The sequence below is a fragment of the Mesoplodon densirostris genome, chromosome 8, assembly GCF_025265405.1.
Source record: "Mesoplodon densirostris isolate mMesDen1 chromosome 8, mMesDen1 primary haplotype, whole genome shotgun sequence".
NCBI classification, from domain to species: Eukaryota; Metazoa; Chordata; class Mammalia; order Artiodactyla; family Ziphiidae; genus Mesoplodon; species Mesoplodon densirostris.
Genome location: NC_082668.1, coordinates 61979173 through 62001496, shown reverse-complemented (window position 1 = coordinate 62001496; position 22324 = coordinate 61979173). Strand labels below are relative to the sequence as shown.

The following is a 22324-nucleotide window of genomic DNA, read 5'->3' as shown; positions in this document are numbered from 1 at the left end:
ATTGCAAGCTTGTCTGATGCAAAAACCTATGCATTGCCACTATTCAAAGCTGACACAATTATTTAATGACATTTTTTGAAGGTCTAGTACTTAAGTTGTATGGGAACCTACTCATCAAGAAGGTCAATATCTTCTTGACCACACATGACTTTAGCACACATACTTACTAAATTTATTCTATAATGTTTTGTATTGACTTCCAATCATTTCATATTTGTAATTCCCATATCCTATAAGTGGTTATATACCTCTGAAAAATTGAAGTCATAATGAACACTTAGTTTACATCACTCCACATTTCCTTAAATGGATATAATAAACTTTTTAAAAGAGAAGAAAGTTTGAATTGCATTTTGAATTTTGTTCCAGAGGATTGTTTCATTTTTCCAAGATATCCACCAAATTCATATACCTAAGGATCATTCATAGTAATGGAAGAATTGAAAAATAGCAAGGCTATATACAATTATAATGAAAACAAATTTATGTTTACCAGTAACTTTACCACTTCTGACCAAAATGTTGTGAGAACTGATAATAGGAAAATTTGTTAGACTGTCACTGTCTCTCCAGTTCTTTGCATTTTCCCTCCCCAAATCTCCATGCTGTCCATTGGGTTGGTTCTACTACCAAGGTAGAGAAGGCAACTACCATTTATTGATTACCAACCATGTTCCTACTCCAGTACCAGATGCTTTCCCTTTGTTATTTTATTTAGTGACATGATATTAAAGAGTTAGATGTTAAAAGCATGAGAACAGAAGTTAAGCTATCCATTTTCCCAATTCCATCTTCCACTTGCTGGCCATATAACCTGGTCAAGTAATTTAACTTCTCTAAGCTTGTTTTTTCATCTGTAAAACATGGATAACTTTAACCATGGTCTCATGGTGGATTAAATGAGATAATCTATATAAAGCTCTGAAAATAGTATTTAACGTATAGTAAGCACTCAAACATTAGCTAGTTGTAATAATTGTGGAATTGTTGTGTAACTATATTATAATACTATAGAAACATGCATCAGCAGTTTAGGCCACAGTCAATGAAACATAAACTATCTATTACCTAATAGCCTTAGAAATCAAATGCACAACATGAAACATTTGATACCTATCGTGTGGAACTGTTTATACACCATGAATGTAGAGTTACAAGTAGTATTTAGTAAAAAATAAATTGTATTATAACACTTGCATGTTTGTATAAATCAAAATATATGATATCCTTCTGTTTCTCCTCTGTATCCTCTGTCATATGATCTGTTCCATTTATGTGAATCTAAATATCATCTCCATGCAGAATACTTTCAAATTCATGTCTCCAACTCTGCCACCTTCACTGAACTTCACCTTGGTGTACCACACAGGTTCCTGGAAATCTCCTTTTTTATGTCTTAACATCTCAAGATCCAAAAATTCAAAACTAAACTTTCAATTGCTATCCACACCCATACACACTCAATTCCCAGCTCTTAAAATCTGTTTCTCTTCCATTTTTCCCATTTCACTTAATAGGATTCCCTTCACACCCTCTGTCTGTCCTTCCTCTGAGTATGCCAAAACAAGAAACTGACAGTCATCCATGATTCTGTTCTCTACTTCATTCCCTACATCCAATTATCATTTAGTCCTGGCACTTAGTTCTACCTCCAAAATATTCCTTGAACCCATTCACTTCACTGCTATCACCATATCCCAAACCACTACCGTCTTTGCCTGGTCCTTTAAAATAACCACCTGATGTACCATTCTCCTACCTCTCTATAATCCACTTGTATATGATATCATGTTTCTCCCCTGCTTAAATGTACCTCTATTCCCTTGGAATAAAATCCCAAATAATTACCTTACCCTGCAAGATCACCTGCAAGATCACCCTCTTCAATTTCACCTTCTTCCCTCTTCCCCTTTCCTCCTCACTGCCCCATTTCTGATACATTGGCCTTATTTCTGTTCCTCAGTCATCCACTTTTTCACCCCATTAGGGTTTTTGTATCTGCTGTTTATTTTTCATGTCCTGCTCTTTATACTGCTCTCCTCATCTCTCAGATTCAGTGTAAATATCACCTCCTCAAAGTGCTCTCTTTTCCTGATTATCTTCTCTAAGTAGATCACACACCTACTATTCTCTCTCATAACAAAATTATTCTTGAATGTATTTCAGTTGGTGTAATTTTATATTCATGTGTTTATTTAGTCTGTCTCCCCCACTGGACTATAAGCCCTGTGAGGGTAGATAATGCATCTGTTTCTCTTGTGATTGTTTACCTAGACAGTGCCTAGCATGTCATAGGCACTCAATAAATATTTGTGAAATGAATGACTGAAACAAGAGCATTCTTTCCTTTTCTTCAGAATTCTTTTCTGGACAGATTGGGATGCCAACTTTCCTCGCATTGAATCTGCCTCCATGAGTGGTGCTGGGAGAAAAACCATCTACAAAGACATGAAAACAGGGGCTTGGCCTAATGGACTCACTGTGGACCACTTTGAAAAAAGGATAGTTTGGACAGATGCCAGGTTTAGAAAATGATTTTTTCTTTATTCTCTGTTACCTTCCTCAGATAATATTTACAAAATAAAAGTTGTTCTCATGTGCACGTATCATGACATCAGTGGTGATTTTTGTTTGTTTTTATTTTGATGGCTTTTTTAAAAATGTTTCTACAAATCAGATACAGGCCCATAAAATATTTTTTATACAAATTGTTTGTCATTTATCTAAATAGTATAAGCACATCACTGGACTATCTGAATGAGTTTTGATATACTACTGATGCATTTCGTTTTCTGTAGGTCAGATGCCATTTATTCAGCCCTCTATGATGGAACAGGCATGATAGAAATCATCCGAGGTCATGAATACCTTTCTCATCCCTTCGCCGTGTCTCTATATGGGAGTGATGTCTATTGGACAGACTGGAGGACCAACACATTGTCAAAAGCCAATAAGTGGACAGGGCAGAATGTCAGTGTGATTCAGAAAACTAGTGCACAGCCATTTGACCTTCAGATATACCATCCCAGTCGTCAGCCACAGGGTAAGTGCTTGTTATGAATTAACCACCAGAAATATTTTTACCTTAATCATATAATATTCAAACTGTAAAATAACTTTTGTAAGTTAACAGTTATTAATATTTTATGTATTGTATGATGGAAGTGGTGCCAGCCTTTATTTTAATTAGCTCAGGATTTTTTTCTTTGCTTTTTATTTACTTTACACACAAATAGAGAAACCTTAGAAATTAAGTGTTTTAACCCAAGTCCCCCAATTTTTAGTCACTGCTATTGCATCAGTAAAAGATACTGTGGGAAGCTGTGGAATGTCTTCAGATTTGGAGTCTATTACCTAAATATGATCAGTAAATTAAAGGAAGACACCAAGGACACATTTATATTGGCCCCCAAATGGTCACTGTGCAGTATATTGGGAAGAAAGGGAATAGTGTGTAATAAAGGAAAAACCATCTGCTTTGAGGTTTTCTATTTTAAGAGAATTCAGTTCACATGGACATGTGTGTTACCTATCCCCATGTATTCCACATTTTGGTCAATAGTAATCTCTAACTTGGTTTTGTGATTTCATTTCCTCCACTCAATCCTTGTCAGAGTTAATTCTAAGCCTCACATTTCTTTTTCTTTCTTTTTTGTTTCTTTTCCCCAGGGTACCATGGCCATTCTGTGTAACATCAGCTCATTCTTTTATACCTCTTACCTGACTCTTACCCATCATGATATATGTCATAACATATGGAAATCTCATTCCAATGCAAATAATGTTCCCATTATCATTAGCATATTTTTGTTTGAGACTTATGATACTCAAATGACAAGCTCTTTCTCAAAGAAGATACATTTTCTCCTTTTCTCCCTCTTTCAGTGTAGAGTAAGCAGATCTTACACTTCCTTGGCATTTCTGGTCTTATGGACCACACTTCAAGACTTATTTTAAATTCATGTGGTATTGTCTTATTTTAGACTTGATTAAAAATACTCACCTCTGTGGTTGAAAAATTCTGTCTGTCCTGTGTCTTTCTTCAATATTTGGCCTTAATTCTCCCTTGAAACTATTTCTCCTACCAAAATGTCCTCATTGGTAAAATTTTCTGTGCTCTCTCTCTCTGAGTTACTCTGATTAAATCTAGCTATTTTTCCAGAAACTAGAAATTTATCCCTTTTAATTTTCTTATATAATTGATCCTTCTTTTTCACATGGGATTTTCGACACACCCTAAATTATGTGAGCAGTCACCTTAATCCTTTCCTATTACCCTTAGCTCCTCTACTCCTTTCATCCTCCAAACCTGCAAAGCATGAGAACAGTAAAGGGAGAAAACAGCTTAGTCATTTTTGTGCCTAATAGGTATTCAATAAATATACTGGATTTAACTAAATTGAAATAAGGCAAGAAATCATGATTCTGACCAGAATATGCCACTAGTACAATAAAAAAGATACTCTTCTCTAAGACATAGAGATTGCCAACAAACACATGAAAGGATGGTCAACATCACTAATCATTAGAGAAATTCAAATCAAAACCACAATGAGGTATCATCTCACAACGGTCAGAATGGCCATCATCAAAAAACCTACAAAAAATAAGTACTAGAGTGGGTGTGGAGAAAAGGGAACCCCCTTGCACTGTTGGTGGGAATGTAAACTGATACAGCCACCATGGGGAACAGTATGGAGGTTCCTTAAAAAAACTAAAAATAGAGCTACCATATGACCCAGCAAGCCCACTACTGGGCATATACCCTGAAAAAACCATAATTCAAAAAGACAAATGCACCTCAATGTTCATTACAGCACTATTTACAATAGCCAGGACATGGAGGCAACCTAATTGTCCATTGACAGATGAATGGATAAAGTTGTGGCACATATATACATTGGAATATTACTCGGCCATAAAAAGAAATGAAATTGAGTTATTTGTAGTGAGGTGGATGGACCTAGAGTCTCTCATACAGAGTGAAGTAAGTCAGAAAGAGAAAAACAAATACAGTATGCTAACATATATATGGAATAAAAAAAAAGGTTCTGATGAACCTAGGGACAGGACAGGAGTAAAGATGTAGAGGTAGAGAATGAATTTGAGGACACAGGGAAGGGGAAGTGTAAGCTGGGACAAAGTGAAAGAATAGCACTGACATATGTACACTACCAAATGTAAAATAGATAGCTAGTGGAAGCAGCTGCATAGCACAGGGAGATCAGCTTGGTGCTTTGTGACCACCTAGAGGGGTGGAATAGGGAGGGTGGGAGGGAGACACAAGAGGGAGGGGATATGGGGATATACGTATGCATATAGCTGATTCACTTTGTTATACAGCAGAAACTAACACAACATTGTAAAGCAATTATACTCCAATAAAGATGTTAAAAAAGAAAAAAAAGCGAAAAAAAAAGAAATATAATCAAAGTAATAAAAGTAAAAGAGGAGTTCTTCATGGAAAAAAAAAAAGATATTCTTCTCTAAAACCTTCCACCAGTATGGAGGAGTATCTATTCATAAACACTTATGGGATTGGTTTTAATTGTTATAATTGTAAAAATGTGTACTTATATGGTTTTGTACCCACATTTTTTGGTCTTTTGTGGGAACTTTAATTTTTATGTTTGGAAAAATTTAAATGAATTGGACCATGAAAAATGGCCTGAGTCTATGTATTATATTTTCCCTCCCTCAAAATGGAATCATTGTATTTCATTTAATAACTGTCTGATTTACACACGTTGTCATGATCCCTAGCAAATTCATAGAAAGGGAAGAAACATGATACTTCTGAGCTTTCCTGACAATTTCATATATATAGAAAGGAAGTGAGACATTCAGTGTAACTCATTTGGTTGAGGGGAGATTTTCTTGACATCTTTACTTAAAAGATGATTTATATGTGTCTTCTCTACTTTGCATAAAATAAGGAAGTTTTTACTATATGGATCTAATATAACATATTTTCCCAGAATTCAGGGCAGATATTCTAGTTTCTAGTCTACTAGAGAGAATGCCACCTATGATGAGAACTTAATATTTCCTAAAGGAAATTCAGTCAGTTTCCAAATTTGAGAATGATCAGAGAACATCCTACTTTTCCCCATTGTAAGGATCACTGAGCATATAACAATCATTATCCATCTTGTTTATCTGCTTCAGTGAATTAATGCTTTCACTCCTGGGGGGTGGAAGTGGGTAGATGCAGAAATCTACTGACTGTTTTATTCCCAAGGGTAGAATTACAATGAAAATGGTGAAAAAGGTTGAGCTTTAACACAAGTACAATAATAAGCCCCTGTTTTCTGGTGAATAATAACGTAAGATTCATGAAAACTAATACATTTTAAAAACACATGACGTTCGGTTTTATAAAATTGAAATGTATGTCTCACAAATTAAAGAAATAAAGATTAGAAATATTCTTTGAAGTTATCTAATCCTCCAAGTAGGAAATTAATTAAAGTTTTAACACCAGTTTTCTTACAAGTAAGCGTTCATTATACACATAGTTTCCAGTTTGGTTATTGGACATTTAGAATTTTTTAAAAAGAAAATCTAGTTTAGAATTTTTTTTGGTGTCTAATGTTGTTGTTATATGGGATTAAGAAGAAACAAATCAAAGAGTAAACATATGAAATAAGGGAGCACTAGTGGGTATTTTAAATCTAATATTTTTTATGGTATAAGAACTTAGAGTTAATGGCATGGCCTTGAGAATCCAACTGCCTGGGTTCAAATCCTATCCCTATGATTTATTAATTGCATGATGTTGGGCAGTTTACTTAACCTCTCTGTGCCTCAGTTTCCTCATCTTGAGATAATAGTATTTACATCATAACATGTAGTAAACATGAGTTAATCATCATTTAATATAAGCATATCAAACATGAGTTATTATGTGAAAAGATCTTAGAATGGTGTCATACATAATCAGTGCTTTGTGTTTATATATATATAAGTTAACTGTTAAAAAGTAACAGTTGTTGCAATCATATCACTTTCCTAGCCTCCTTTTGTTGAAATTTAGGTTACATTACTGTTTTTTTTTTTGTTTGTTTGTTTGTTTTTTTTTAATTTTTTCCTTTTTTTTTTATTAGTTTCTGCTTTATAACAAAGTGAATCAGTCATACATATACATCTGTTCCCACATCCCCTCCCTCATGCATCTCCCTCCCTCCCACCCTCCCTATCCCTCCCCTCCAGGCAGTCACAAAGCACCGAGCTGATCTCCCTGTGCTCTGCGGCTGCTTCCCACTGTCTATCTAGCCTACGTTTGGTAGTGTATATATGTCCATGCCTCTCTTTCGCTTTGTCACAGCTTACCCTTCCCCCTCCCCATATCCTCAAGTCCATTCTCAAGTAGGTCTGTGTCTTTATTCCCGTTTTACCCCTAGGTTCTTCATGACATTTTTTTTTCTTATATTCCATATATATGTGTTAGCATACGGTATTTGTCTTTCTCTTTCTGACTTACTTCACTCTGTATGACAGACTCTAGGTCTATCCACCTCATTACAAATAGCTCAGTTTCGTTTCTTTTTATGGCTGAGTAATATTTCATTGTATATATGTGCCACATCTTCTTTATCCATTCATCCGATGATGGACACTTAGGTTGTTTCCAGCTCCGGGCTATTGTGAATAGAGCTGCAATGAACATTTTGGTACATGTCTCTTTTTGAATTATGGTTTTCTCAGGGTATATGCCTAGTAGTGGGATTGCTGGATCATATGGTAGTTCTATTTTTAGTTTTTTAAGGAACCTCCATACTGTTCTCCATAGTGGCTGTACCAATTCACATTCCCACCAGCAGTGCAAGAGTGTTCCCTTACATTACTGTTTTAAGACAGTTTTGAACACATTTTCTCATCCGTAAATAATTCATAATGGCCTTAATATCATACTTTTATAATCATATCAATTTTTAAATGAAAAATGCCAAAAAAATGTGAAACACAATCTGAAGGAAAGCAATATGATTGATTTATCAAGGGAATCCAGGTGCAGTCGAATGAGTAGATTATCAAATCTCTTTTCTCTACATTCAGGTTACCATCTATCACCACTCCTCATACACTAGTGCATGACATAAAAATTATGGTTATGTTAGTAAAAGGGATGTTTAAAAGTTTATTTAACATCATAAAATAATATTTGCTCATTACCAGTAAGCTATAGAATGTAGAAAAACAGGGAACAGAAAAAATGTAAACCTATTTTTCCAGCTCCCAGAGCAACAAACATTTCCATGTTGTTTCTTCTGGTTATTTCAACAGAGGTATTGAAGAACACAATAATAAACAAAACTTTCACTATCTGTTGATGAACTACTATGTGCCATTTAGGTTTTACTTTTTTTTCCTAATCATCAGAGCTGTCAAACAAGGTAGTTATTCCCACTTCTATGAGGAAGCTGCAGCTCAGGGAAGTAAAGTAATCTGACTCAGAGTAATAAATCTCATTGAAAGGCAGGCAGTACCAGGGTTTCAATGAGCGTGCCTAACTTCATAGTCCATGATTCATTCTTTGCTAAATTAAGAAAGCTTTTGTATCTCTTCATATTTAATATCATGCTTTATTTTTAATTTTTTATCTTCTTTTTTACACTTAGCATTAGCAACTCTCTTGCTATCATTGATGCCTTATCTTGTTTTTAATAACTACATATTTTCATATCACATGTGACTATCAAAATTGTTCCCAATTATTTGTCTATTTTTGGACACTTAGTTTGATTTTAGTTCATTTCTATTCTGTCATTAATAATTTTAAGGCATGTATCTATCCATAAATATCATTTTCCATTTTTTATAGTCTTGGGTTTTATTGTTGCTGTTAGCAAGTCATATAATCTTTTGTAGTTGCCAGAAACAAATACATGAACATAAGCCCTTCCAAGAAGCAATAGCATCACCGAACTCCAGTGAAAATTAGATCATTCTCTTTCTTATATTATTTCTATATTTATTTTTTAATTGATTTTCTTTGCAACTTGCAAATATACAATACAGTATTATTAACTATAATCATCATGCTGTATAAGTCTCCATGACTTATTTACTTTATAACTGGAGGTTAGTACGTTTTGACCTTCTTCATCTATTTCAATGGGCAAGCCCCGCCTCCCCCCTGCCACTCACACCCATCTCCAGCAACCACCAATCTTTTAGTCTGTTCTGTTCTCTGTATCTATGAGCTTGGTGTTTTTGTTTTTGTTTTTTAAATTCCACATATAAGTTATATCATACAGTATTTGCCTTTCTCCATCCGACATATCTCTTAGCATAATGCCCTCAGGGTTCATCCATGTTGCCATAAATGGCAGGATTTCTGTCGTTTTTATGAATAATGTTGCATTATACACACACACACGCACATCCCACATCTGTATCCATTTCTCCATCGATGGACCCTTAGGTTTCTTCCATCTCTTGGCTATTGTTAATAATGTTGTAATGAACATAGGGGTGTATATATTTTTTCAAGTTGGTCTTTTCATTTTCTTTAGATAAATATCCAGAAGTAGAATTGCTAGATCATATGGTAGTTCTTTTTTTTTTTTTTTTTTTTTTTTGCGGTACATGGGCCTCTCACTGTTGTGGCCTCTCCTGTTGCGGAGCAAGGCTCCGGACGCGCAGGCTCAGCGGCCATGGCTCACGGGCCCAGCCACTCTGCGGCATGTGGTATCTTCCCGGACCAGGGCACGAACCCGTGTCCCCTGCATCGGCAGGTGGACTCTCACCCACTGAGCCACCAGAGAAGCCCATCATTTCCTTTTATTTATTTTTTAAATTGAATACACAGACATGAATTGTTTTTGTTATCTTGTGGGGAGGGTGTGAAGACTGGCAAAAGCCACATTGAGTATTTATTAAATTCAGTTAATTTCTCTACAATTTTTATTATAACCTATTGATTTTTATTCTTTGTGCTTTAAAAGTCTGCAAGACTAACATTATTACACTGAACAATAGATCCATTTGTTAGGAAGATTTTAGTTGAAAACTAAAATATTGCTGGTGGGATCAGAAGGTATAATACTTTCATGCCTTCAACTGACAAACGTAGTTCTAAAGAATTTATTCTACTAGATAGGCTCTATAAAAATGAGATTTGAAAGAACAGTTTGATCAATTGACATTAAAATCTTATCCAAAAGGCATGATGACAAAATAAGAAACACAAAAGAATGAGAGAATGACATTGAACTGCAAAATTTAATATTCCATTCTAAATTTGAATATATCATGTTATTTATACAATGGAATATAGTAAGTTTGAGTATGTGGAGCAAACTTTAGCCATGGAATAAGCTAATACAGAGAAAAAAAAAAGAAGTAGATGTTGTTATAATGAAGGAAGACAAACATGTTTTTCACATAGGCCTCTGATTTGAAAAAGAAGAAATGGCCTGAAGGGGTATACAGTATATGTAACAGCAGTTTCCTATGGAAACTGTTCAGAATGTCGTGCTAAGGCAAGAAGGGAATCTATATGCTATGGTAGGAAAATAACGACATCCACTGGAACTCCCAACACTGGCATGATAGTCTACCTGAGTTTATTTTATACTAAATGTGATAATTATTCCTGATTATTTCTCAGACTAAATCCTTAAAAAAAAAAAAACTTTGCTTCTAAAGCAATAGAATGCATACCATTCCTCTTAGAGGAAATTGAGGGAGTTATCTTAGTTGTTATCTTCAAGGAGGAAAAATGTTTTATTCATGTAATTGTTGTGTATGATTGTCTGTTATTGTCATATTAATCACTCGAGTAATGGGTGTTATGTAGGGAACTTCACTTTGAATCATTATGTGAATAACGCTTGTCAAACTCAGAGGTCCCCTAATCTAGTCTTCCTTCTTCACTCTTAATATTTCACTGTGTAATTACAGCTCCCAATCCCTGTGCAGCTAATGATGGCAGAGGCCCCTGCTCTCATATGTGTCTGATCAATCATAATAGGAGTGCTGCTTGTGCTTGCCCACACTTGATGAAGCTTTCCTCAAACAAGAAGACCTGCTATGGTAAATTTCTTACAGTTCTTATCTAAACTCCAAATTGAATTATCTCAAATTATATTAGCATTCAGATTTTCCTCAAAGTAAAGTGGAAGAGGTTTTTAATGTCCTTAAAAACATTTGATGTAGTGCTATTTTCAGGCTCTGTTGATGATTCATCTACTTTTGGGGAGACTGACAAATTCTTTAAATATGTGATATGCTGCACTTTGCTGTTTATTACCTTATTCACTTTTTTTCTTGCTACTTTCTTATTTGGTGTGTTAGCAGAATTTATCTCTACCAAACAGGGAGATTTGTAAGTGAAAGTGCATTATCAGAAAATGATGATGTAGGTAACCTGCATAATAAAGAGGTACTTAACAGCTTTAATCTCCTCCTGCTCTTCTACAGTTACCTTAGCATCATTTTATAGGGTATTATCAAGTTGAAGGGAGAAAATATGAAGTAAAATATGTAACTTGGAAAGGTTTGTAAAAAATACTTAAACAGCATATTTAAACTAAAAAATGAAAATAAAATTTGTGAATGAAAGCCAGACTGTGGGTTCTTCAGAACCATTTTTTTTTTTTTAGATTCCATATATATGTGTTAGCCTATGGTATTTGTTTTTCTCTTTCTGACTTACTTCACTCTAGATGTATATGTGTAGCTGATTCACTTTGTTTTAAAGCAGAAATTAACACACCATTGTAAAGCAATTATACTCCAATAAAGATGTTAAAAAAAAAGGACACTTAATCAAAGTTGGTGGTTGATAATAAGATATGCTGGGAAATGTGCTTTAAATCTACACATTTTAGAGGTGAATTCAAAAAAAGTGAAGGTACCTTGAACTCTACATAAGGTTTTTTATATAAAATAATATCATGTGTAATTACAGATAGAGATCTAATTTACATACCTCATACACATATTCTACATTCTTGAATACACCAAGTTTGCTCTGGACTTTGGGCTAGCTGTTCCCTCTTTTAAAAACACTCCTCTCTTAGATTTTCTAATTGTAGCCTCCTTTTTGCTATTCATCACCTTTGTAGAGGGCTTCCCTGATGACTTAATTTACAGTAGCTCTTCTACTGATATTGTCTTGTTTCTGGTATTCTTGTTTTTGATATTTCTTGTTTCTGTTCTTTATTTATTGTTTGTCCCTCTTAGAATGTAAACTACTACATGAGAAGGCCCTCATTTATCTCATTTACTTCTGTTTTCTGAGGACCTGTAATTTTGAATGGCATGTAGGAAACATTCAGTTAATATTTGTTGATGTTAAATAAATGGTTGCTCTCTTATTAAGTCAAATGTATTTTTGATGTTGCTACCATACCTTGGAAATTAGAACTTCTCAAATAACTTCTCAAAAAAAGAAAAAAATCAGACTGTGGATTTTTTTAGTTTTGTTTTGTTAGTAATTTTTGTTTATTTGCAAAGCACTTACTTTTAAGGGCAAAAAAGAGTGTATTCATCCAATCTTAACTCAGGTATTTAGGCACATGTGGCTTTAATTAATTTTATACAATAATACCATATCTCAAATATCAACAATAACCCCAAAGAGAAAAACAAGAGAATAGAACATCTGTGACTCCTATTTCTATTAAATCTACTAATATTTCACAAACTCATTGCAAGAAAAGTGCCTATTTAAGTAGAAATGATAGAATGCCTCACAATATTAATTACTACAGATTCACAAAAATTTACAGTACAGCATGCTTTAACATTATATGAACCCTAATTTTGATAGGGAAAATATAAACATGATTTTTAAAAGCAATGTTTAATCTCATTTTATTCAAAGGTGATATAGAAAAAATGTTCTTAGTTTCCTTCAAAAAACACTTAATGCACTGCAATATTGTTATAGTTATAAACAAAGAACAAATATGGCTGTTTGACATTTGTAGAGTTCATGTCCTTTAACAAGTTTGTTTGAAATTCTAAGATCTGATCAATTACTGATAATTTCTTGGCATTTCTAACTAAAGAAAAATGACTTAAGGATTCTAACTTGTTTAACATTTGTTGTTATTGAGTACTTTCATTTAAAAATAGATAAATCATTTCTGTGTTCATGTTTCCATCAAATCTTGGTCATGATTTTCTGGTGTTAAAAACCTATTAAATCATCAACAAATAATATTTAGAATTTCTAGACAGCTTCAAACTTGCCAAGCTTATAAAGAAAAACATTTCTATTTCTTTTCTAGAAACGAAAAAATTTCTTCTTTATGCAAGACGTTCTGAAATCAGAGGAGTGGATATTGATAATCCATATTTTAACTTTATCACGGCCTTTACAGTCCCTGATATTGATGATGTTACTGTGATAGACTTTGATGCATCTGAAGAACGTTTATACTGGACAGACATTAAGACACAAACCATTACACGGGCTTTCATTAATGGAACTGGATTAGAAACTGTTATTTCTAGAGGTAAAAGATTTTCACTTTACATCTTAAAAAATGTTTGTTATTCAGTTTGTAATAATTGCATCTCTTTTGTATTCTTTTTCTATTATCCAATTCTGTGTTGTTAATTGAGAGTTGGAATTGATTATTCAGAGATTTAATAATATGCTATATCCTAACAATTGGAGAATGCTATAATTATGTTGCACATAGTAGTCTGATAACTAGAAATTTAGTTTCACAAGAAGAAAAATTTCAGAACAGATAATTTGCAGATTTCTAAATAAACAGATTTGAAGACTCCTTTTTGCTGATGCGGGAAAAGTTGTATTTGCCTAGAGAAAATATAGGATATTTGTAAAGACTGGTCTCCCCCTCTGATTCAAGCTCATTATCAACTTTCTTTTGAATGTATTTTTACAGAACTAGACTAAACAAATAAGAGAGGAAACCTGTTCCTATCCACCTCCTGACCCATCAGGTTGAATCACAGGTTTTCAGTAATGCTGTTGATTAACCATTAAAAAAAAAAAAAACTTTTCCCAAAGTAGAAATATAGCTGAAATGAGACATACATATAAATGCAGTGGCTGAATTCTAAATATTTAGCATTGAATTATCTTCATTTTTGCTTAAATTTTGGTATAATGTGATTTCTGGGTCAGTTATCATTTTAGTGAGTGAATCTTAGTTGAGCACCTGCTGTTCGCTGTGACTGCAAAATCAAAGAAGACACAGTTTTTCTTCAGTTTCATGCCCCCTAGGCATGATAGAGTGATTTGAAGGAGGATGGAGGAAGGCATGATCAGTGATCCATATAGATATATCAAACTCCTCTGCCTTGAAGCATACTGACAATTTAAAATCAGACCTAATTTGAGCAGTGATCAGCTTCTTAATGAAAGCAATAAGAAGTGCAGGTTTTAAATTTACAGTGTTTTTCAAGAGTTTCCACTGGCTTGAGTACCATTAGTAGATCTGAGAGTATTTGAGCACTCAGGTACTCTTGTATCTATGCTAGCTCTTTACCCATCTCAGGTTAGTACTGTTAATGCAACTTGAATGAATTGGTTATAAGCTTGTTTAAATATTGAATTACAAACGTTCCCTAAGAGAAGAGCCTTTCTAAAAAAGCTAATGCAAAGATTTCCTTATTGTGCAGTATTTTTTTACAGAAGCAAGGGAAAAAATAATTATCGTTAAACTAGATTTTAAAAGACTACCTGGTTAATGATCATGAAAAATCTTGAGAGAACAGTTAAAGCACGTAAGGTACTCCCAAGACTGACAGTCAGTTTGGTGGTCTTCTCACAAGAAATTCATCAAAATCTAATAGAAAATTGTTCACATACTTTATCGTGAATGTGAAATACTTTCCAAAGGCTCTATGAATTGTATAAAGTAAAAGATGTTCTATCTCAAAAAAAATTGGGGAAAGATTTTATGTCTCTAATTGTAAATTGATAACAAGTAGTAATTTGGTGAGTTTATCTTTGAGAAAATCACAGACTTATCTCCATTTAGCAGACTCTATTTACAATTATTAATCAAAAATTGAGCAATAATATTTTCTCACTAATAATAGATGTACTCATTAGGATCAATAATTATTAATTCAGTCATTTTCAAAAGTATTAGAATATGTTCTATATGATAAGAAATTGAAAGAGGGTCAGTATAGACTGAATAGTATGAAGTACAGAACAAGAGGGTATTATACGAGCTGATGGAGCTAAAAAAACAGGAACCAAATAATGCCAGCCTTTATAGGATAACTCGTTGATTTTTATGTTAATACTAAAAATAATGGAAACTTAGGAAATGTTTTAAGGAGAGTACAACTACATGATTATCTTTGCTTTGGAAAAGATCACTCTAGATATTATGTGTAGGGACTTCCCTGGCAGTCCAGTGGTTAAGACTTTGCCTTCCAATGCAGGGGCTGCATGTTCGATCCCTGGTCAGGAAGCTAAGATCCCACATGCCTAGCGGCCACTAAAACAAAACATAAAAAATATATAGATATTATGTTTAGTGGAGAATTGAAAAGGTCTGTGTTGGTGGGTAGATGAGCAGTAGACTCTGGGAAACAAGGCTGCTATAGTGGTTTTAGTAAGAGGTGATGGAAGCCTGGACAAGGGTGGAAACAACAGAGATAGTGAAATGTGGAAAAATCATTGAGGTATCAATGAGTAAATATATAAATAACTGAATATGAAAGTTGAGGAATAGACATTTTCAAGGACAACTCAGTTTCTGGGTTCCCCACAAGTTAAATGACGTTGCTTTTCCCTTTCTTCCAAAGTGAAACCTTGTTAGGGACTGATATGTCCTTCCATTAAAAGAGAAACTTGAGATGAACTTTTGACAGTTCAGTTTCTGAACGCATCAAAGTATCTTAAATCCTGCCAGTAATTGTACTTTATTTTATGCTTTCATCTTTTAGATTCCTTGTAAGTGACTCTTTGGCCTTTCTCTTACTTCTTATACTGTTGGCCTCTGTATTTTCTCACTTCATTGTCTTCCATCTACTGGAATTTTTCTTGAGACCCTCTTCATATTTTCCTCAGCCCAAGTCTAATGTGCAACCACCAAAAAAAAAAAAAAAAAAAAAAAAAGGATCGGGCCCCAAATCAGTGAGATATAGATTTTGGAAACAGTCCTTGAATTAAAGTAGAAAGTTTAGACAGGGAACATCTGTTGTTTTGCCTATTACTGAATAGAATTTTCAATTTTCATTTTCACCCAGGAAGCCTTTTGGTGGAAGAATGTCAACATCTGTGATTTAAAAAAAGAGGAGAGTAAAGAAATGAAAAAAAGAAAGGCAAAAATGATACCTATAAATGCCATTCCATTGAGAACTGTGTATCTATAGCAATGGGTTCTAAATGAGCAATACTTCCCATGTATATTCTTTATCTTTTAGTTAGAAAGATAGAAATGCTATTTTAGTTTACTCCATGGACTTTTTTTTTTTCTCACACCATATTCTGGATTTTGTATCTGGGATGTTGAATGGGTGGGTAGATAGCAACTATTTCACTAAGACAATCTATAACCTCAAAGAGCTTTATATCTGGTGAGAGTGAAATGTAAACATCTAACTAAAGTATAAGACTCAATGAAATAAGGAGGTTAATAAGGTGTAAGCCACTTCTTACAAAATTAGCACAAGGAGTACTGAGTTCTTACATGGGATTACTAAATTTCCCACTTAGGAGGAGGTGGTGAAATGAGGGTTCTGGAGGAAACTGTAGCAAGATCAATCTGGTTAAGCTATCAGTAGGCACAAAGATCTGGACATACATACATACAGAGGAGCAAGCAGTGAGGGGCAGATAGATCTTGTAAAAGAGTAAGAAAGTTCATATCATGGCAGATCACAGAGGGTCTTATACCAGAGGAGCTGTTTTTGTTTTTTGTTTTGTTTTAGTTTTTTTTTTCCCTCGAGACAATGGAAAGCTGCTGAAGACTTTTACAGATGGGTATAGGTCATTCAAACTCTTTTGAAGATAAATCACGTTATCAACCTGATAGTTAGATAAGTGAGAAATTATAGACAAGGATGCAACTAGAAGGTTACAGAGATGTTCCAAATCTGAAACAAAATTTAGATATAAGAAGGTGACAGACACCAAGAGTAGATGTAGAAGTAATTGAACCTGATGAATGAAAGAGAGGTGAAGTTGACCAAATAATTGGAAAGATATTGGAGACATTGATCCAGATGAAAATAAAAGAAGGAGGCTTTCTTCAGAATTTTTTCCCAAATCAGCAGTGAGTTGTTTCTATAAGATAGGAATAATTATAATTTAGGACATTAAGAATATAAAGATTAGTCAAGAATTATAATTCTGCCCCTATGTTCTCTCAAAAAAAAAAAAAGATTGAGAATGCATACATATGTGTTAAAAGTGACAAAACCAAGGCCATGGTAAATGCTCAATTGTTCAGAGTTGGAGAGGCATAAAATTAGTGAGGGTGAGCATAGAAGGCTCCTAAAGTATTTATAATGTTCTTAAGCTAGATCATGGATTTATGGATGTTTTATTAATTTGCATACCATGTGTTATATATAGTAACATATATATGTATATATACACATACATGTATATATATTTGTATGATCAGTTTTTCATAAGTGCAACAAATAGAATATTAATATTTACAAAGTTCCCTTGAGAAAGCTTTTTACAAGCATTACCAACTTGTGTTTTTAAACTTTGCTTCTAAGAACAGTAAAATAATTGCCCAGAAACCTACTGCAAATGAGTTTTGATTGGATGAAACCATAACTGCCCTCAGAAAGTTATACGAATTAGAATCCCTTCCTCCTTTGAAGGCATGCCTGATTTGGGATAGAAGTCTTTGTGTTCACACCCAAGAAGCTGGTGTCAGCAGGTCCACTTCATAGGAAAAAAAAAAAGATGTCTCACAAGCAGAGAATTGACAGCCAGTCCTTTTTCATTTCGATTTCTCTACATTTTAACCAATTTGTATGCTTACCTCCATCCCTCCTTCATTTAAGGCCTTCTTTCTGTAATCTTTTTTCTTCTCTCTGAATTATATCCTTTAATGTTCCTTTAGTTTAGTGAGAACCTGTTAGTGATAATCTGATATAATATCTGAAAATATATTTATTTAGTCTTTTTAAGATAATTTTTTTAAATTGTAGTAAAATACACATAACATAAAGTTTATCATGTTGACCTTTCTATTTTTTTTTTTAATTTTATTTTTGGCCGCACCATGCTACATGTGGTATCTTAGTTACCTGACCAGGAATCGAACCCGCGCCCCCTGCAAGGGAAGTCCCTTGACCCTTCTTAATTGTACAGTTCAGTAGTGTTAAGAACATTCACAGTGTGTGACCAATCTCCAGAACTCTTTCTGTCTTGCAAAATGAAATTATACCCATTAAGCAACAACTCCCCATGCCCTTTCTCTCATCTCTTGGAAATCACCATTCTATTTCTGTGTCTATGAATTTAATTTCTCTAGGTACCTCATATAAGAGGTGTCATATAGTATTTGTCTTTTTGTGAATGGCTCATTTCACTCAGCATGATGTCTTCACGGTTCATCCATATTGTAGCCTGTCAGAATTTCCTTTCTTTTTAAGGCTGAATAATATTCCATTGTATGTATGTATCACAATTTGTTTATACATTCATCAGTCAATGGACATTTGGGTTGTTTCACTTTTGGCTATTATGAATAATGCTGCAGTGGACATAGGTATATGAATATCTCTTTGAGAACTTTAAATTCTTTTGGTCATATACCCAGAGGTGGAATGGCTGGATCATATGGTAATTCTATTTTTAATTTTTTGAGGAACTGCCATACTGTATCCCACAAGGCTGCACCATTTTAAATTCTCACCAACAGCCTGCAAGGGTTCCAATTTCTCCATATTCTTTTTTTTTTTTTCCCTTGCGGTATGCGGGCCTCTCACTGCTGTGGCCTCTCCCGTTGCAGAGCACAGGCTCCAGATGCGCAGGCCCAGCAGCCATGGCTCACAGGCCCAGCCACTCCGTGGCACGTGGGATCCTCCCGGACTGGGGCACGAACCCGTGTCCCCTGCATCGGCAGGCGGACCCTCAACCACTGCGTCACCAGGGAAACCCCTCCATATTCTTGCCAATATTTTTATTTTGCTTCTTTTTTCTTTTTGTTTTTTGTTTGTTTGTTTGTTCACTTTCTACAGTAGCCATCCTAATGGGTATGAAGTGGTATATACTTGTGGTCATGATTTGCATTTCCTAATGATTAGTGATGTTGAATATCCTTTTGTGTTCTTGTTGGCCATTTCTATATCTGCTTTGGAGACATGGCTATTGAGTTTTTGCCCATCTTTTTGTTGATGTTTAAGTGTAGTTTGAAAGATAATGATGGTTGAGTACAAATTCCAAGTTTAGAGTTACTTTCTCTCAACCCTTTCCAGATATTATTTCACTATCTTTTCACATCTCTAATTGCTGCTGAGAATCTCGGTTTGTCTAATTGTCATCCTTTTTTGCAGGATGTGTCTTTTCTCTCTAGCTGCTTTTAAGATCTTCATTTTCCTCCTGATAATATTTTTATTTAGCAGCCTAAAGTGTGTTGTACTTCCTTTTGGGTCATGTCTTTCATCAGCACACGGAGGAAAAACCCTCAATGGTCACCAATCTGACCATTTTTTCTAGCCTAGTCTCTCTATTCCTTCCTTTGTAAACTCTGGCTAGGTATGGTAGTTTATTCATTCTAACCTCCTACTCACCTAATCTTTTTGTTTCTCTGTGTTTTCTCTGGCTAACTTCCTTCAATTTGTCTTGCAGTTCACTAGCTGTCTTGCTGTAACTAGTGTCTAACCTGGTTAATCCATCTAATGAATTATTTTTTTTAATATTTGCAAGTTATTTTTGCTTCTCATTTATATATACTCCAAGAAGATTTTTAAAAATAAATTATTGTACCTTGCTTATTATTTTGAAGCATATATTTTCCTTTAAAACATTCCATGCATTTTTCTTTATCTTACACATAATAATTTAAAAACATGTAAGGGCCTCCCTGGTGGCGCAAGTGGTTGAGAGTCTGCCTGCCGATGCAGGGGATACGGGTTCGTGCCCCAGTCTGGGAGGATCCCATATGCCGCGGAGCAGCTGGGCCCGTGAGCCATGGCCGCTGAGCCTGCGCGTCCGGAGCCTGCGCGTCCGGAGCCTGTGCTCCGCAACGGGGGAGGCCACAACAGTGAGAGGCCCGCATACCGCAAAAAAAAAAAAAAAAAAAAAACATGTAAGCTTTGGAGACTTAAACCTATTGTTTATTTTTCTCTTTATTCTTGGTCTTATGTCTTTTAATTTTTTGTTTTAATTTTTTGTTCTGATCAATTATGAAGAGAAACTCAGTCTATGGAAATTGTGAGGGCCTGGGTTAAAAATTTTTTTCTTCCATAGGGTATTTGAATTTGCTTCTGTTGGAGGGAAAAGGAGTGACAATAAGCCAGGAATCACCTTAGTTTGATTTCTCCTCTACCCAACCAATGAATACCTTGTTTATATACTATTAATCTCTTACCTAAGCTTAGACCTATGCTTAGAATTTTTTTTTCATACCCAGGAAAGAGACAGAAAAAAAAATGTTTTATATTTATTTTAAAAATTATTCTCCTTTTTAAGTAGGCGGATTTTTTATTTCCCACTCACCCAAGGATGTAGATCCTTCTGATATCCTGGGTTTGCTCTTGTTTAGCTCTGCTACTTTTTGTGAGTTTAAGGACTGAATCCTCTTGCACTGAGCAACTAATAATACTGGAATCTCTAGATTATCCTTACAAGTTTTTGTCCCAGTGGCAACACCAACATCTATATTCCCACTTCCCTTCCTTTATGATTTTAGCTAACATACAAGTGTGTGTTAGCACTTAGAGATATTCCTGTCTGTCTTATGATCTCAACAATGCATTTAAAAGTTACAATTTATCATACATCAGGGAATCTTATGGCAATGGAGGGCTTTTATGAATATCTAATCTGCCTTTCTTCAAGAAGTGAGCATCCCTGGAAATATTAAATTGAACTTTCTGAGAAACTTGTTCAGAGGTCTTGGCCTGACTTACTTGAAAACAAGAGTTGAGGCAATTCATTATTTTAGTATTTTTATAAAAAAAAGAAAAATATCATTTAACATATTGCAGTTTTTATTCTTCCCCCACCCCTTTACTGTGAATTTACCAGGACACTCTAAAACAACAAGACTTGGGCATTACTGGTGGTCAAAAAGTCATAAAATTTATCTTAGGCACAAAGCTGATAATTAGAAACTCCAAACTAATGGACAGGAAAAGGATGAGGACAGAAAATGAGAATTGAGATTGCCTGAGTATATGTTTAGGTATGTACTACTGAAAATACACTCGAGGATCTTACATCTGATTTTTTTTTTTTTTTTTTTTTTTTTTGCGGTATGCGGGCCTCTCACTGTTGTGGCCTCTCCCGTTGCAGAGCACAGGCTCCGGACGCGCAGGCTCAGCGGCCATGGCTCACGGGCCCAGCCGCTCCGCGGCATATGGGATCCTCCCAGACCGGGGCATGAACCCGTATCCCCTGCATCGGCAGGCGGACTCTCAACCACTTGCGCCACCAGGGAGGCCCTACATCTGATATTTTTAGCTCAGCTCACATATCCTTAAAATTATTGATTGTGCATATAATGAATTCATTCATCAATTCAATAAAAATATTTATTTTTAAGACAATGTTGTATACGTTTGGGGAGGGGAACTATAAAGATAAATTAGCAAGGAGCCCACCTTCAAGAAGTATATGTGAAAGTACTAGTATGTTAACAAATAATTATCACATTAGGTAGAAAGGAATTGACCAGATATAGTCCTGTTGAGTTAGGTTGATAAAGAAAATCTTTATGGCTGGAATATTTAGGAGAATTGATTAGGTTTTTGTGATTGAAGGATGATGTTGCCTATCAGCTGGCCTATTTTGCATGAGATTTAGAAAAGTGAAGATGTGATTGGATGTGAGGTCCAGGTAATTCTATATAGATTGGAAAGTTTAGGACAAGGCTGGGAATCTGAGAACACATCAATATGACTGAACTGTAATAAGATAATTGGCTAAAAATAGTGAGAAATAAGGTTGGAAAGGTAATTATATTCAGATTATACAGAAAGCCAGGCTGAGGAATTTAGACATCACTTTCTGAGTGGTTGGAAGCAATAGAATACCTTGGGGCAACCAAAGGTCATGATCCAGAGCTCTCTAGTCAGAAAAATAACCTGGCAGCAGCTAAATCAACTGCTTGAGAGAAGAAAAAGACTGTATGCTAAGCAATATTAAAGATAGAAATAGATTTGAGAGAGCATGAACTACAGA

General features: G+C 34.7%; 1 protein-coding gene across 1 annotated transcript in view; it reads left to right on the top strand.

Moving 5' to 3' along the window:
• Nucleotides 1–22324, top strand: part of LRP1B (LDL receptor related protein 1B) — a 1545691-nt gene that overhangs the window by 897479 nt on the left and 625888 nt on the right. The window contains exons 26-29 of the mRNA XM_060105953.1: nucleotides 2358–2522; nucleotides 2799–3043; nucleotides 10909–11040; nucleotides 13245–13472. Of these exons, the coding sequence (XP_059961936.1) occupies nucleotides 2358–2522; nucleotides 2799–3043; nucleotides 10909–11040; nucleotides 13245–13472 (770 nt within the window). The remainder of the gene's footprint in view (nucleotides 1–2357; nucleotides 2523–2798; nucleotides 3044–10908; nucleotides 11041–13244; nucleotides 13473–22324) is intronic.